At 41.0% G+C, this 17285-nt stretch overlaps 1 protein-coding gene across 1 annotated transcript in view; it reads right to left on the reverse strand.

The window, feature by feature from the left end:
• Positions 1 to 1762: 1762 nt before the first annotated feature.
• palmdb (palmdelphin b) overlaps positions 1763 to 17285 on the reverse strand; it is a 31774-nt gene continuing 16251 nt past the window's right edge. Inside the window, exons 2-4 of the mRNA XM_035998083.1 lie at positions 2956 to 5341; positions 2738 to 2829; positions 1763 to 2479 (exon numbers count right to left, since the gene is read on the reverse strand). Of these exons, the coding sequence (XP_035853976.1) occupies positions 2396 to 2479; positions 2738 to 2829; positions 2956 to 5263 (2484 nt within the window). The 5' untranslated portion in view covers positions 5264 to 5341 and the 3' untranslated portion in view covers positions 1763 to 2395. The remainder of the gene's footprint in view (positions 2480 to 2737; positions 2830 to 2955; positions 5342 to 17285) is intronic.

A 17285-nucleotide genomic window follows, 5' to 3' on the forward strand; every position in this document is an offset into this window, starting at 1 on the left:
AGGACCCACCTGTCCACCCTGACCTACTCCCTATGCGGATCTCGGCGCTCTTATACAGCGGCAGTCATTGTGGTGCTTATAGTAATAAATGCGTGGAATACATACAAATTACAGTGCTTTACTTTTCATTGCTATATGTACAAATGGTTCATGATAACAACCTGAGCAACTACACTGAAAAGGATGGGATTCAAAAGTCACAGTCCTTCTGTGTAAAAATGGATTCTAATGTTCAGCTAAAGCTGGAATGAGATTTGTGTCCTCTGGTCTGTTTCTTCGCTGTGCCGCAGCAGAGAAATACTTCTGATACGTCTGTAGATACAGGCAGATTTGCTGTTGGTGTCAAAGTCTTTACCCATCAATTTGTGGTTCCACTAACCTCAGTGCTACACAATGGGTCCAATGACTGAGTAATGTGAAAGGTATTGCTCGTAGTGGTAAATCCACGGAGAATTATCACCAACTCTGTAGATCTCCCCCAGAAAATTGTAGCATCTTTTGGCTCATTGTTTTAACTTTTACGGCCCGTTCCTTTGATACCCAGTTTCTGCTCTCTCATTAACCTTGTTTCCAGCAGCAGAAGGCAGCTGTTTTCATTAGCCTATTTTTGCTGCGCTGTTTCTGCTAAATGTGTAAATAGGTAACTGTTTACTGATAAAGGTGGTAATGTTTTGTTCACGGTTTGTTTCTGCTGCCCCCAAGTGACCAAAAGAAAAAGTCAATTAATGCACCTCAATACAACCTTAGCTCTTATTAAGTGATGGCCACATGTAGCCTCATAAACCTTCGTGAACCATTTTCTTTATTTCTGATCCCACTAGATGGCTCCAGAGGCCTATACTACGAAGCAAGATTTGGCGTTAACGAGGTAACTTCAGGTTCAATCCAGGGTTTTCTGTATCACGACAGTGGATCAGTTGTTACCGAGCTAGATCTGTGGTAACTTATGCTGAACACCTAACCTGGTCGGGTTATGTTGGAGATTAGAGAGCACCGCCTACTGACCAATCAATACTGGATTGATAATGGCGTCACCGTTCTTAGAAGATCAGGTGGAGCTCATTGCGGTGCACTCAGAAAAGTTAAAACACTTAGAGACCAACAACCCCATTAACATTCCCTGATGGGTATTTTTATGAAAGATATAGATTTTCAGCGGAGGGAATTATCTATAGGCTATTTGTCAGCTTGTTGAGCCGTGTGTTGCACATCGGTTTGAATTATGTTTTTATATTTTTTATTTGCTCTCACGATCGCTTACCACTGCAAGGGTTGCAACTGAAAAAATAGGCTATAGCAACGACAGTTTATGGAAAGTGTAAGTGAAGCCGGGTAACTGAAAGAAATCCAGGGCATGTTGATCTTGATTTGTAGTATAGGCCTCAGATCACTACCCTCACGTCAACAAGTCATCTTTGTGGCATCAAACCATACCCTAACAATAACTGAAATTAAGCCCTTAGTCCAACCTTCAAGAGCAGCGCTACAGAAAACACAATTCAAATACAAGGAAAAACATACTTCAACACAAGACCAATATAAAACACCACAGGCAGTATTATATTAGCAATAAACCTACACTCGATGGCCACTTGATTTGTCTAACTCATACTGCTGAAGCCTCATAAGCGACCACTAACTCTTAATGTAGGCTACATATGGCATGTGAGTACTGTATAGTCGTATCCTACTATCCTCATAAATAAGGTCAAATATTTAAAAATATGTTTTTTTCCACCGGCAGTTTTTTGAGATTCTGTGCTTCTGGATTAGACCTTTTAAGCAGTTCTTCAATAGGCAAGTGATAATCCACAAGGAGGCATGCAGTTATTGAAAATGATTGCATGACACATAAGCTGATAACCTGGATTTGCCTCTCATGTATACCATCACCACGGTTAAAAATATTTGTATTGTTTTTAATAATTGTTTTAAAATGTTTTAAATGGAAATTTAAATGTGTTGGCACTGTCCTTATCAATATTGTAATAAACGTTATTTTACTACTCCAACAAGTAATAGAAGCTGAAGCCTAGTAAGAGCTGAAATCATGCAGCAGCCTTCCAGCTATGAGTGTTGATTCAAAAGTGATGAGGCCACATCAGAGCCGTGTGGGTATCTGAAAATAATGCACACCCTCTGGCCAACTGGAATTGATTTGTCCATGGTTATCTATGTCCATGGCACAGTATACAACTCTATGCACCTAGTCCAAAGTAATGTGGCCATAAACATTCTCATTGCCTTGCTAGTTTTGTCCAAAGCATTACAGAAGCAGATAGTTTAGGTTATGTCACAAGATGAAACAAAACACTTGCAACACTGCATTTAACTTGAATGAGTATAACATTGACAATCAATGCCCTTATATGGCAAACTGTTGACCGGGTCCTCTTTACTCGGTTTTTGTAAACTCGCCCGCCTCCCAGCGCAGAGCCATGGAACTCTTGCGTCTTCCTCCTGTGTAGACATCTGGAAACTGAGAAAAACAGCTGATTGTTTACCTGCTTTCAAAGCACTTCCTCCACCTCCTTCACTTCCACCTCCTCTCTCAGGTCATTAGACTAAAGGTGGGATAAGTAAAACACATAAACATTGCATACACATGATACATATTTGTAAAGCTAATGTTTTTCATTAGGTATAATGAAAAACAAAGCAAATTAAATTAGTTTCCTTGATGGTTGCAACAGTGAAATAAGATTTTCAAAAAGGAAATGTTTGAGCAAGAGCTTACTCTGTGATCACAGGATAAGGCAGAGCGATCCATCCTGTAGGCTGTTTTCATTGGTGACGAGGGAGAGGACTTGCACTTCAATGGTACATCCACTAATAAAGACCAAAGATCATCATTAGCTTAAATGTATAGGTACAAAGAGGAAAGGTAGAAAAAACTATGTGTACAGAGTGTTGTAAATAATGTATTGTTCTGTAGTCAGTATTCTGCTGACATACCTGAATTGTCAAATGCCAAAGTGTCCTTGTTATTTGACAATATCCTTTCATTATTGAACCTGTCTTCGCCATATAGATTTGCCCTCTCTTTCTTCAGATCGTCCTCCCTCTGCTTCACCATCTTAATCTCTTCATCCACCAGTGACATTGTGCTTCTTGAACGCAGCTTGAAAAAGGGGTTGTTCAGGAACATTTTCTCCTGGGGCTGCTCACAGGCTTTGTTGAGAGAGAACTCAGAGGCACTGCGAATAATCAGATTGGATGTTTCGAGGATGATGAGGTTGGAGCTGCTGTCCTCGGAGCGCCACTCGCCAGACTGAGCTGCCACGTGGTCTTTGCCAAATCTTGGGCTCGAGGTGAAATCATTGCCAGGGTCGAGAATGATAATGTTTGCTGATACTTCATGTTTCAGCGGTTCCTTAGTGGGTGAGGAGGTGATGATGAATGATGGTGTTAGTGGAGTGCTTATAGATCTGGGGATACTTCGTGATGGAGCACAATCAGTGGATTTGCCCATCCTTGAGAAGACCCTCTCTCTCCTGAAGTTTTCCTCCCGCTCCATTGATATGCGAATCTCCCTTTCAACTTGTGTTTCTGGGTCATCGTAAGGGGACCTGTAACTGGAATCATCCAGGCCAGAATCCTCTGAGCAAGGACTGAATTGGGTGTGAGCATAATCGCCAACCAGATTTAAGTTCTCCAGATCATGGGCTTTCTTGTGAGTTCTTTCAATGTTGCGGACCGGTGTGTACATGAAGCTGTGGCTGCCATGGAAGCTGGGCTGCTTGGTTGTAGGTAAGACAATCTTGTTCATGGTCTGCTCCTCCATTTCCCGCCACTGTTTACGAGCCAGCTGAAAGTCCACATGCTCTGTGCTAACATTCTTGCTCTTGGTTTCTTGTATTACACAAAAGTCTTTAGGTAGCTTCTTGTTCGAATCTGCATTGATGTGCTTATGGTGGGTTGTGTGGTTATGATTGGCATCTCTGCCATTTTCACTCTCATCTTCAGAGATTTTGGACAAACATTGAAGGCCTAAAGGGTTATATTTAACCTCTTGTGGAGGGCTAGGAAAGGAAATTTTATCTTCAGGTTGTTCTAGAACTTCTTCCACTTGTGGAACCTCAAAACTGACTTCTTCAACGTTGTTGTCTTGTTCCTCAAAGTCTGTCACCTCAACTTTCTGCACAAACAGCTCCTGGGCACTCAGCTGAAGACTGTCCAAATATGAGTCATCGTCTTCTCTATTTATAGAAGAAGAGAATATTGCTCTCCATTTTTCATCATTATCACTGTCTGAGGAAGCTGCCACAATCTCAGCGTCCAGGCATTCGTCCATTTCGTCAGGCTCAAAGCCATGGCAGGACTCATTGGAAACATCTGACATTGCCTCTTCTCTAATACACTGCTCTAATATCGACTCCTCTGTAATGGGTGGTTCAAATTGGATGTCATGGGGATCTGGGTCTTCCTCTGTGTCTATTGCCACATTTTGATAACCACCGCCTTCAAGACTAAGCTCATTATCCTCAGGCTCTGGCTCAGGGTATAACTCTAGCTCAGGGTATTGCTCCGGCTCAGGGTACTGGTCTGGTTCAGAGTCTTGTTCTGGCTCAGGGTAGTGCCCTAGCTCAAGATCTTCCTCTTGCTCAGGGTGGTGCCCTAGCTCAAGGTCTTCCTCTTGTTTAGGGCGGTGCCCTAGCTCAAGGTCTTCCTCTTGCTTAGGGCGGTTCCCTAGCTCAAGGTCTTCCTCTTGTTTAAGGTGGTGCCCTAGCTCAAGGTCTTCCTCTTGCTCAGGGTATTGCTCTGGTTCAGGGTCTTGCTTTGGCTCAGGGTATTGCTCTGGTTCAAGGTCTTGCTCTGGCTCAGGAAACTGGTCAGATTCAGGGACTTGTTCTTGCTCAGGATCTTGTTCTGGTATGTCCTGCCTCTTACGATGGGCCTCGTTCTCATATACACTGTCAGCACTGGAGAGTGTGTCAGACACAGATGAGGCGATTGACTCATTCCTGTTGAGCTCTTCATGCCCTAATTCTAATATCAAAGCTTCATTTTGATCCTGACAAGGCATTTCACTGCAAATGCTGGTCTCAGAGCAGTCAGGCTTGTCAATCTCAATGGTGCCGGTTGGAAGGTCAGTTAATAATTTGCCAAGTACCGCTGTTTCCCCTGGGAAATCTGATAAATCTGTCTCTGAACCATTTTGCTCATCATCTGCACTGAAATCCTTCCCCTGCTCAGGTGAATCAGCCACAGAGACCTCTACTTCACAGTCCATCGCCAGCTCTGATTGTTCAATGGTTTCCATGGTGACGGAGAATGAGTTGTGATTCTCAGTTGTGCTGCAACCTTCGTTCAGGTCTTTTCTATCCACCGAGGTAGCTCGCTGAGAAAAGAGAGAACAAGTATAATAGACTTTTATTTTCTGGAAGGGAGAAAGGGAGTGTTAGTGTATACCTTTGCTAAATGCATATAATCAATAGCAGCATTTTCACAGTAGCCTCAGCAGTCTCCTTGACCTTGTCTTCCTTCACTGTCTCCCTGTATTTAAAATGTCTTTTGATTTCCCTAATGACAAGTCTATTGGTTTCTAATCATCCTGTATGGCATTCCCCTAAATAACCAGCAAAGACATTATCATGTACAGAGATAGAAGCTAAATAATTGCACTTAGCCACTGAACAACAAGCCAGGACTATGATTCAGACATTTGTTCAGTATTGCACTCTATGTAACACAGCACATAAGAGGAATCAATCCATTATAGCTTGATTATATGTACATTTATTGTGAATCAAGAAACACTGTTGTGATGCATACAAATAAGTCCCTGTATTGTCAGACTGAAGATTATAATTGTTATGATAATGATTTTTGTCAATCACATCATCATCACAATCATCAGCATCCTCACTGTCATCATCACCAACAAAGACAAGAACACTAGACCAGCTCAATAACACTCCAGGATGTTACTGGGAATGCAATCACACCAATGTGACTTTGGCAAATCCTCCTGAACAAGTCTTGAAGCACACTTAAGTTGTCAATGGACAACACTTAAATGGTCTGTGCCTGTGTCGGAGAAACACTTTCTGATGTATCTGCAGAGGGATGGGGGGGGGGGGCTGTGTGTGTGTGTGTGTGTGTGTGTGTGTGTGTGTGTGTGTGTGTTAGAAAAGGGGGAGGGGGGGTTATCTATGTTGTTTGTGCTTGCCGTTGCTGTGCTGAGTGAATGTTTCCCTAAGTGGGTTATGTGCAGAGGAAGCACATCAAAAGCAGCTGAATTACATGGTATTAAATCTGTTCTTATGTAAGACTGCGGTCTGGGTCTGCCTCCCACACATTGCTAGAGTGTCCCTGCAAGATGACTGACTGAGCCCCACAATCCCAGTGTTCACACTTGCGCACACATACTCACAGGCATTTAAATTACTATTAATTTTCACTGTGAGAACCATCTCTGGCTACATTCATTCCTCGACTTTTCAATTTCAAGACTCCCTGAATGCCACTAACCCCTTACAGCTCACTGTGGGTAACTGTGGCTACAACAATACACAGACTTCAGCAAAATCTAAATTCTCTAAGCATTTTATTTGAGCACAACTTTAGTTGCACTCTTCTGTAGCCCCACTCAGCTGCAGGCACATGTGTGTACAAAACATCAACATTGAGATATATTGAAATTTGTGGGTTGGTGCTACTGGCTGCTTTAATCAGCTTAATCAGAATGCGTGCATTGTGCATCAGCAATGTGTCACAGCTCTTACATGGCAGCAACACAGTTTCACTGACTTTACAGCATGCACAGGCAGTGTTTCTGTAAACACTGCCTGTGCATGCTGTAAAGTCTGTGATGATACCTCAAGCAAAAGCCAACTGTTTTGTGTGTTATGAACATAGACTGTATAAGGTTATGAATAAATAAACTTTACTTTTTTTTTCTATTCTACAATGACCCATCAAGGAGATATATGGAGTAAGAAAGTGAAAAGAGGCAGAGGTAAAGTAAACATTTGGCCAGTTATTGAAATCGCTGGGCAATCACAATAAGAAATAAAATGCTAAGTTAATGAATTGAATAATAAATATGCAGAAATACATGTTCTGGTAGTAAGTAGGTATTATTTTATCAAACTTGCCAGACTCGTTATTCCATCCATCTATAACAGCTTATCTTTAATGGGCCGCGAGGGAAGGGGCTGGAGCCATTGCCAGCTGACATTGGGCGAGAGGCGAATGTACCCTGGGCAGGACGGCAGTCTAGGGCCTGCAGGATGAAGCTGTTTCTGAGCCTGGTGGTGCGGGGCGGGGACGCTACAGTAACGTCTGTACTATTATACCTATGCCCAAAGGTGGAAATCGCGGGTTATCCCCCCCTTAGGGCTGGGTATTGTTAAAAAATGTTTAATACCAGTACCAATACCAATATCGTGAATTTGATACCGGTTCCTGAACGATACTTTTATTGATTTCAAAAATCCATTTCAAATCCATTTTAACAAAAAAAAGTTACAACATTACGGCACAAATCTTTTAATTCATTTTTCAGCATCTACTACATGACTATGTGTAAAATATAGTTTCTTTCGGTCTCTGCCTAAAAAGTATTGAATTTGGTACCGAGCCCTACCCCCCCTAAAAATACTACGCTGTGTATTGTAAGTGACATAATGATATATATTTAAAATAATTGGTCGGTCTCCATGCTACACTAATAAAGGTAGTAAGGCTTACCTTTGTGTACACATATCCTATACAAGGACAATTCAGGCTGTATTGTGTGCCCTTCAAAAAATGCTCTTGATCATTTACGCCTACGCCTATGCCGATGGCTTCCTGGGGGTGGACCCCAGGAAGAGTAGCTGATGTTCTGCACCCGCTAATGGGGATCCTAATCAAATCAAATCAAATATTATTTGAATTGAAATATTATCTCGAAATTGATTCGAGATGCCATGCCACTGCTGCAGCTTCACTTTAAAAGCATTGGCTTTTATTTTGAACACAGTGAATCACTGCAGTAGATGTTAAAGAAATACGTGAAAGTCGTGCTAATTCAGCTCAAGGGGGTAAGCCTCTCCTTGGACCGCGAACCTCCTATGGCGCCATTTTAATGCTACAAAGCCATCACCTCCCGTTAGCATTCCACTGACTGCCATTCATTTTGGCGCCACTTTGACAGCGAATAACTTTACATCTGAAGCGTTTAAAGACTCTATTTGTCCATTGTTTATTTCTAAAGAAACACGACAATGTATAAAAGGCTCCATTACCTTGTACCTCACGTTATGGCTCCGTATCAGACGTTTTTGTAAAAATAGGCTAACGATGTGTCATAACCACGCGACTTTCTGTCGCATAGTAGTGGAATTACCGTATAATACAGGAGAAGCGCGCAGGCAGTTTCGTCTCACATTAGCTGTTTAAGTGTAATTACTAATGTTAACTAGCCTTTTAGTTAGCAATAATTAGCCTGTGCCTATGTTATCTTCTTACATATACCTACGCTCTCCGTCTCTGCAAGAATGGGAATGATTGAGATTTCTCTTGGCACAGCTACCAGAAGACTTCCAACTTTCAGACACGTTGCTCACGGCACATTTACGTCGTCTCTCTCAGTTGGAGGCTGTTCAGTAACCCTAGCCATCACCAGAAAAGTGCTTCTATTGGCCTTCACTGGTCTCCGCCCAGAGCAACGGGATCTGTTGGTCCATTCTTATATACAGTCTATGATTCAGCTGTGTTTAGTTCTGGTGTTGAGACGGCAAGACGAGTGCTTAGGGACCGTCTACAAACTACAACACCGAAAAGAGATACAAAAATATTTTCAAAAATAGGCATATGCTTATTTTTTAAAAGTAAGCGCTGTAGTACAACTAGCAGGGGACTAGTTATAATTGAATTAAGTTTGGAGACACTACCTTATTTAATCATTAAATTAATAAATATTTTTGTTGTATCTCTTTTCGGTGTTGTACACCGGAACTAAATAGAGCTGAATTAGCACAACTTTTATGCATTTCTTTCGCTTCTACTGCAGTCAGATTCACTGTGTTCACTCGGAAGGAATCACTTCACATGGCTAGCCACTTGTAATGGCATTTTGAACATTTTAAGAGGCTAAAAGCACGTTTAAAACCTGCCCCGTTTCAGCCTCCTGGGTGCTAACGCTAGAAGGAGGATAACACGGTGTAGGCAGCACCGATTGTTTTCGTTTTTCTCGCTACTGACAGCACTTCAAATTTACAACCAACAGAGCTACGTGTTGAAATCGACCAGAATTCTCCTTTAAGATGTCAACTATGAAATGCAATGGGAACCACAACACAAAGGGATGTTAATAACTTTCAAACCTGGACCAATATAGGATTTGTTTTTCTTTGATATTGACTTTTTTTTCTTTGTGGTAGATGGGATAGTTTGGTTATCCTTTTCTATTTGGTGATGAGGTGTTTCTTTTGAATGATAAACATATTTAACCTAATATACATGGTGATGTGATGGTCTTTGCGCAATTTGTTGGCTTTATATATAGATACATGTTTTGGCATCCCTGGGAAAAATAATCTGACAGCAACTACGCTCTGAACGCCTGAAGACTAGGGCTGTGCAATTAATCACATTTTAATGATCACAAAAACAGAGCAATCTTGAAAAGCAAATATTTTGCACATAACGTTTTGCAAGTAAACTCTAATTTTTGTCTTGTGTTCAAAAAAAGTTCAAATGGGAAAAGTATTAGGGGAAATTTCACAGTTCAAAGTGTTTTCACTGTTGATTTGTTTAAAGCTATCATGCGTAGTTTATGTCTCCCCCATGAGGAATTCTAAGTAATGACAACCACACTGTCGGCACGTCCACATGATACAAGCCTTCCATGAGCCCAGCCCCCCTCCTCCTCCTCCACACAGTTGCTAGTAGCCAAGGAGGACACGGAGGATTAAAAAAACATGATGGACTCTTCAGAAGAGGTCATTATTAAGAGGTAGAAGAGGTAATTAAGTCACCGGACGCCACAGTCTTCTGAACATAGTCATACTGAGAAATCCAGAGAGAGTTGTGTGGAGCTGATAGTCTTAATGAATGGCTTGAATGTAACGGACGTTTATTAATATGAAAACGTTACACACTAAAGCTTCAACAAACATCTTTCCAGAAGTCAACGAGTAATTGTGCTAAATTGTGATTTCAATCTTGACCAAAATCATTTTGATTATGATTTTTTCCATAATCGAGCAGCCCTACTAAAGACAAAAAAACAAAAACAGTTTGTCTGCAATTAGCTGTAAATTCAACATTAACATACTTCTAGAGTGTTGTCATGCTTTCTTTTGTGCCTTAAATCCTCCATAAACTTACACAATTCGCAGGCAAGTATGTGAGTCACAACCACAGACAACTGTGTGAGTGACCGTGGAATTCTGGGGTAAATACGGAATATTCTTTGATCAACTCAAAACATGGATATTGGTATTTTGTGCCTGTGTTACAGTCCCACTCCATGGAAGGCTCTGGTGGAATCTACGTCACCCTGCAGCTGAGGTCATGTTCTCCTGCTGCCAAGTGTCGAGGCAGCAGCTCACCGGCGCCTGTGGGCTCTTTTCACTCCAAAGCTGAACGTATTTAACAGGATACCCATGGCTGCTGACTCCAAACATGAAATACTGCCAGCAGCAGTCCACTCTCCACCATGTTTCTAATCCTTTTTGCCTTTCTCCACATCTCTCTTTGGAACAGTAACGGTAGGCACATTCTTTTCATCAAGCCAGCTCCTGCATCATGTGACCTATCGCAGTCGAACCACAGTTTGACATCAGTGTTTGAGCTGTAGTGGCAATAGTCACACATTGCCAGACCTTCCTCCACAGGGCTGGGGAGGAGGGTTTGGCTAGTCCACACAGCATTCCGGGATGGGAGAAAAACGTGCTCTGGTTTATTGGCATTTCTTTTAACCAATCACAATCGTCTTGAGCAGTGCTAAGCTCCGGACGGAGCAGCGGTGGCTCTGCAAAATAGCCTCAGGAAGGAACTTGTTTTGGTGGAACGTGTACGTTCAAAGGTTGTTTTAGTCGTACAACAGAAAACTCAGATTGGACAGATAGTCTAGCTAGCTGTCTGGATTTACCCTGCAGAGATCTGAGGAGCAGTTAACCATAATCCACCGGAGGTTAGGCTGCCACTCAGAGTCAGATCCCCGCTGTTTCTTCCTGTCATTTGTATGTATATTGTATGTATATATGTAGGTAAGTGTATGCATGTATATGCAGACACACTGTATGTATGCATGTATGTAGAAAGTTATCTGGGTAAGTGTATATGTTCTTTAGTTTTTCTGTATAATTTATTTTTATCTTTATTGTCTTGTAAATTTTTTCCTTGCCAATTTGTTTGTTACTCTTAAAAAATGTGAGAAGGGGGAGGGCCTTATATAAGCTGAAGCTTCTGACCCTACCCTTTGGTTACGACCAATAAATTCATTCATCAAGACATTGCACATTAGTGCCTCCAAAAGGCAGAATTCTTTAGCTTGAATGAATATAGTCTGCATTGCCAGACGGGAATTTTTTTTTTAAAACAAGGAAGCGCAGACTTAAACCACCTAGATGGGGGGGGGGTTTGTGTTTTGTTAAAAACAAAAACTGTTAATCATAAAAAAAATGATCGTTCATCTGACAAAGCGGATCTCCCACGAAACAACATAATCATCTTAGTGTGTGAATTCCTCCAGCAGGCTGAAACAGTACATAATGTACTCTGCTCAGAGTAGCTTCACAGCAGCACAATATTATATGTAAAAAGCACATGTCGTTTTCAGCTTTCTTCAATGTTTGCAACATCTAAATTTAAATCTCTCCTACTTATGACGCCATGCAGTAGATTCATGTTTTTGTGCAGTGCAGATGCTGGTGGAGAGAATCCTACCCAGGAAATGAAAAAATCTGAAAGAAAAGCTAATCGAGTTTCTCTCTGCCCTTTCCGGACCCAAATGCACCAAATGAATAAATAGCTGACAGTGTACAGAAATGATTTCCTTTCATTTGTTTTAAATTCACCAAGCACTTTGTTGTATTTTAGCAGAATACAGAAAGTACACTTCAATATCTGTTTATTTATTGCAAGTAGTATCGTTATCGCGATATACAACAACGTTATAGCATATCACATATTTTCCTCATATCGCGCAGCCCTAATAAGCTGCCAATGATTAGTCATCCGAGCAGCACTGTAGTGTGACAGAAATAAAGAGCTATGGGTTTGAAGTGAAGTTAGATGCTAAACACCATCATGGTCCATGACTAATATGAGAGGCGGTCAATGGGACGTCACAGTCTCGGAGATATTAGACAAGAGAATATTACAGCCTACAAAAGGTGATGTCACACTGTACGGTGTAACAAAGAATAATCCTGGGCCGAGACTTTCCTAGTTCGTACTGAACTTTAGAAGTTGCTGTGCCGAAATAACCCAGTAAAAATGATAAAATAAACAAATAAACTCAAATTGGCAGCCATGATGATGATGATGATGATGTTGATGATAATGATGATGCTGCTGCTGATGATGATGATCTGACAGAATATACATTTTGAAATTTGTTCATGGGCATGTCAAACCACAGTATGCCGTGTTTCCTGCTCTCACACATGCACGCATGCACACGCAAGCGCACGCGCACACACACACACACACACACACACACACACACACACAAAAACATATTAAGAAACCAGTAAAACTATTTTCTCCATCTCTTTTCATCCACAACTGCCAGTCACCATTCCTTGTTTGCCGATGTAAATTTTCAATCTCGCACGCACGCACACGCACGCGCGCCTACAAGGACACACGCATGTGACAGACTGAGAGTGCCATGGTAACCATCAACAGGCCTGACACTTAGTGCACTGCTCAGCTGTCGCCGCCTCCACCTCCCCCTCACCACCTCATCAGCAGACTGTTAAATGTGACGGGAAGCAGGGCTGCATTCATGGAGGAGCATCTCGCTGCAGTCTGCGGGAAGGCGGGGCTTGACATCAAGCCCCGCCCACATCCAAGTCAGTCATTTTTTTTTTTTTGCCTACGTCGTCTCCCCATACACTCGAACGGACCAAGACGGTAGCAAAGCTGATATCCTCTTGTTTCACATTAGATGACAGAAACTGATGTAAGCTAAACACAAACGACATTTCATGCAACAACAGTGAACTGTAATTGGGCCCGTGTATTTTTTCGTTCATTTGATTTCCGATTTTGAAACGAAAAGAGTGGTTCGGAAATAACGTAAGACTGCTCCGGTGAAAGCCTTATTTTCATGAGCTTCTGGGGCTAGCTGCTAGCTAGCTCGGAAGCTACATCTGATGGCAGGCAGGTTGCTAAATAGCCAATGCTAAAAAGTATGGAAGTAGCCTACTAGTTTCCCCTGCTTTCTATCAATATTCCTCAGTATTTGTCTTTTGGTGTAGTTTGCTAACATGCTTGTAGACATGTAAATGAACTGTTTGCGTGCTAGCTAAGTCAACGGTCAACACCTTTTATATTGTAACGTGAAAGCTCAGGCTGCGTTAGCTTCAGCTAAATCACAGCCGCAACTTGCACTGCCCCATTAAAATGCAACTTCAACCCTCGGATATAACGGTAATCACGTAGCGACCTTTTGAAATACTCAGTGTTACTGTGCAGGTAATATCCGAGGAGCATCTCGCATGATTGTGAGTTCTACTGAACCAGACTGAGAGACTATTTAAAGGCTCAGGAACCCTTTGCAGGTGTTTTGGATTAATTAGCTGATTAGAGTGGGACACTTTGAGCCTAAAATATTGAATCTTTTCACAATATTCAAATTTTATGAGGGTTTTCATAAACTGTAAGCCATAGTCATCAAAATTATAACAAATACAGGCTTGAGATATCTCGCTTTGCATGTAATAAGTCTATATAATTAGTTTAACCTTTTAAGTTGAATTACTGAAATAAATGAACTTTTGCACAATATTCTAATTTTTTGAGTTTCACCTGTATGCTTCTGGTTCACCTGTTAATTGTTAAAGCAAAATTGCCCCTTTGTACATTTGGTTGTAATGAGACTGAATTCTTGCTGTTAATATGAAAGTCCAAAACGAAACAACACACCATTCTACTTTTGAGGGCTAAATTAAATGAAATATGGCTCGTTTTCTGTTTGAACACATTGTCATCAATATTAACAAGGTTTAAAATGACCCATTTTTCAAATTTGGATATCATTTCAAAATCAGAAATCAGTAGTAACTACATGAAAACCTCACTGTTGCATGAAATATCTTTTGTGTTTAGCCTACATCATCAGTTTCTATCTAATGTGAATCAAGAGGCTATATCAGCTTCGCTACCAGGCTGTCTTTTTTTTTTTTTTTTTTTGTCTTCAAAAACCTTTATTATTCAAGTACAGATCCATAAACACATTGAAAACATTAAATGCATACATACATACACGAAAAAGGGGCGCATTAAATTTACATTAAAGAGGTTGTAAGGCATTGTAAATGTTCAGAGTCCAGATGGCTTTCTTATTTGTCAGTCCTTTTTTAAAGTTTTAAAATATAATTTCATGTCATTTTTAAATTGGTGACAATAGCCTATTTGGTTTTCTTTCAGATCATTTACATTTATAGATATAAAATTTTCAAATAAAATTAAAAGATTCAAAATAAAAAACATGGCATTTATCCAAATAATTTTCTTCATAGTAAAAAAATTCTACCAGGCTGTCTTGGTCCGTTCGAGCGTATGGGGAATGAGGTAAGAAAAAAAAATGTCTGACTTGGATGTGGGCGGGGCTTGATGTCAAGCCCCACCTTCCCGCAGACTGCAGCGATATACTTGCATTCATGTTGTATCAGGAAAAAAAAGTGGTAAATACAATCTTCGTACTTTACTGTAAAAAGTTCCCCTTGTCATTTTGGAAACAAATCTTGTCCATTAACATACTGGAATGACCACATACTGTACAAAACAGTATTTTATGGCATGGCAGCCCACAGCATTAGTGTTTGCAAGTCAACTTTCCTGCAATTTGTTAATGAATTTCAGCAATATGCGCTATCTTTAGTGTGTAGAGGATCTTTGGCACAAGCCATACGTACACAAGCTAGCACTAGGAGCTAGGACCGCCGATAAACTAGCTAGGCTAGTAACGTTATTGCTATGAGGAAGATGTTGTAGCTACAAAGTTTTTATCCACGCCGTTTTTAAGATGAACTTTTAATGAAAAGGTGGAGTCAACAAAGACAGACCTAACTGTTACACCTGGGCTTAATTCGAAAATCCGAAGCTTTTGAGAGGCTTTTCGACTTCCTTACGAAAACGTTACACATGAACTTCGACCCAAGTAACGTTGAAGTGCCCATATTATGAAAAAATCACTTTTTCTGGGATTTGGGGTGTTATGTTGTGTCTCTGGTGCTTCCACACACATACAAACTTTGAAAAAAATCCATCCATGCTGTTTAGAGTGAGATACAGTTTCTGAATGTGTCCTGCCTTCAGTCTCTGGGTGAGCTGTTCAAAATCGGCACGGCTTGTGACGTCACAAGCCGAAACGAGCAGGCTAACCGCAACCATTAGCTCGTTAGCATGCTAACGCTAATGCTAACGCTAGCATGCTACCTCGTTCTCAATAGCAAAGCACTGCTACAACACACACAAGTTCACCATAATCTACAAAAGCACTACTTACATGTGCACCCTCATTTAGAAGTCTCCCAGCTAATCCTGCCTTGTAACTGACCGAAGTTGTAGAAACAGCCTGTCTTTTACTGTCTATGGAGCTAGCTAGCTGACATGATCTACATCTGTGCTACTGCACATGTGCAGTGCAATCAAAGATAGTACAGAAGAAGAAGAAGAAAAGAGGTCTCACTCTGTAGCTAAAACAGAGACCAGGTGAAAAGAGAATCTGCAGCAGTGAGAGAGAGCACTGCAGTACAACAAAAATATGGTGTTTTTTGAAAATCAAACCATGTAAACCTATTCTGGTACAACCTTAAAATACAATTATGAACCTGAAAATGAGCATAATATGGCTGCTTTAATGCAATCATCATTGGTAAGTTAGCTAATTTTACTCTGACCGCCGCTGCCACTGTTTTGTATATGTCAAGGTTATTAGGGAAAACGGTCATCATAAATAATTACTATTGTTGTGGCCAATTTGGACATGTTCGCGTGCGTGTATTATGTGTATAGGTTGTGTGTGTGTGTGTGTGTGTGTATGTGTGTGGTAGGTTTGTGTGAATGGTTTGTTCGCTACGTCACCTGCGCACCTGTGTGTATGTGTGCTAATCAGAGGTTAGAAAGGGAGTCGGAATGGATGGGATGGAGGAATTGGGCTCTGGGAAGCCACACAGTTTTTCAACCACAGCTGTGTGCGAGTGATGTTTTTAGATCTCGTCTGCTCGTTGTTGATCTTTCACAGTCAGTCTTTTTGTAGGTGTTTTTGAAATGCATTTGTAAAATAAAGGATTAACCTTAAGATGATGGCGGACCTCATTATTTGCACCAGCAAGCGTTGGAAATTGTTTCAAATTCCCTCCAGTGGCATTTTTTTGTGATCAGATTGCCACTGCAACTATCTATCTGTAAATTTAACGTTACCACGTTATGCGCATTTACTGTAAGTCTGCATAACGACCGTTTCCCAAATAAACCGTAACATAGCCTACACATACATTTAATTAGCCGCTGTGCTAATCTAATATTAGTTACTACAAGTATTGCTTGTTTGTGGTGGTGGGTTTCAAAATACAGTGATGGCTGTTTTCTGTCCATGGCTCTGAAGTGTGTGTTGCTCATGGCCACTTGTCTGTGTGAGCGCACGCTGTCATGATGTGTAGGCACACGAGATATAACGAGATATAACGTTAGTTGGTGTTGTGTGGTAAGAGGGGGGGTCGCTGTCATGCGTTTAGCACCCCAGCCAGCTGTCACCATTATTGTATTTTATTAACCTTTATTTTAATAATCCCATTGAGATTCAGAATCTCTTTTTCAAGGGAGTCCTGGCCAAGACAGCAGTATAATAGTTCCATATTAAAATATACAGTGAAAGACAAACAACATAAAACTAAAAAAGACAGTTGGCAATTTAACAACATCTCAACATAATCACCAGCATCGCTCAGTAACAGCACACATGCATTTAGTACTCAAATAGTCCTTTATCCTAATTTTAAACTGTGTTTGTTGGTAGGTAGTCTAATTTAATCTGATTCTGCAATTTATATATATTCTGCTGAAGTGTGCGCACACACACACACACACACACACACACAGCCTGTGTGATGATG

The sequence above is a fragment of the Sander lucioperca genome, chromosome 23 (assembly GCF_008315115.2).
Source record: "Sander lucioperca isolate FBNREF2018 chromosome 23, SLUC_FBN_1.2, whole genome shotgun sequence".
Lineage (NCBI taxonomy): Eukaryota > Metazoa > Chordata > Actinopteri > Perciformes > Percidae > Sander > Sander lucioperca.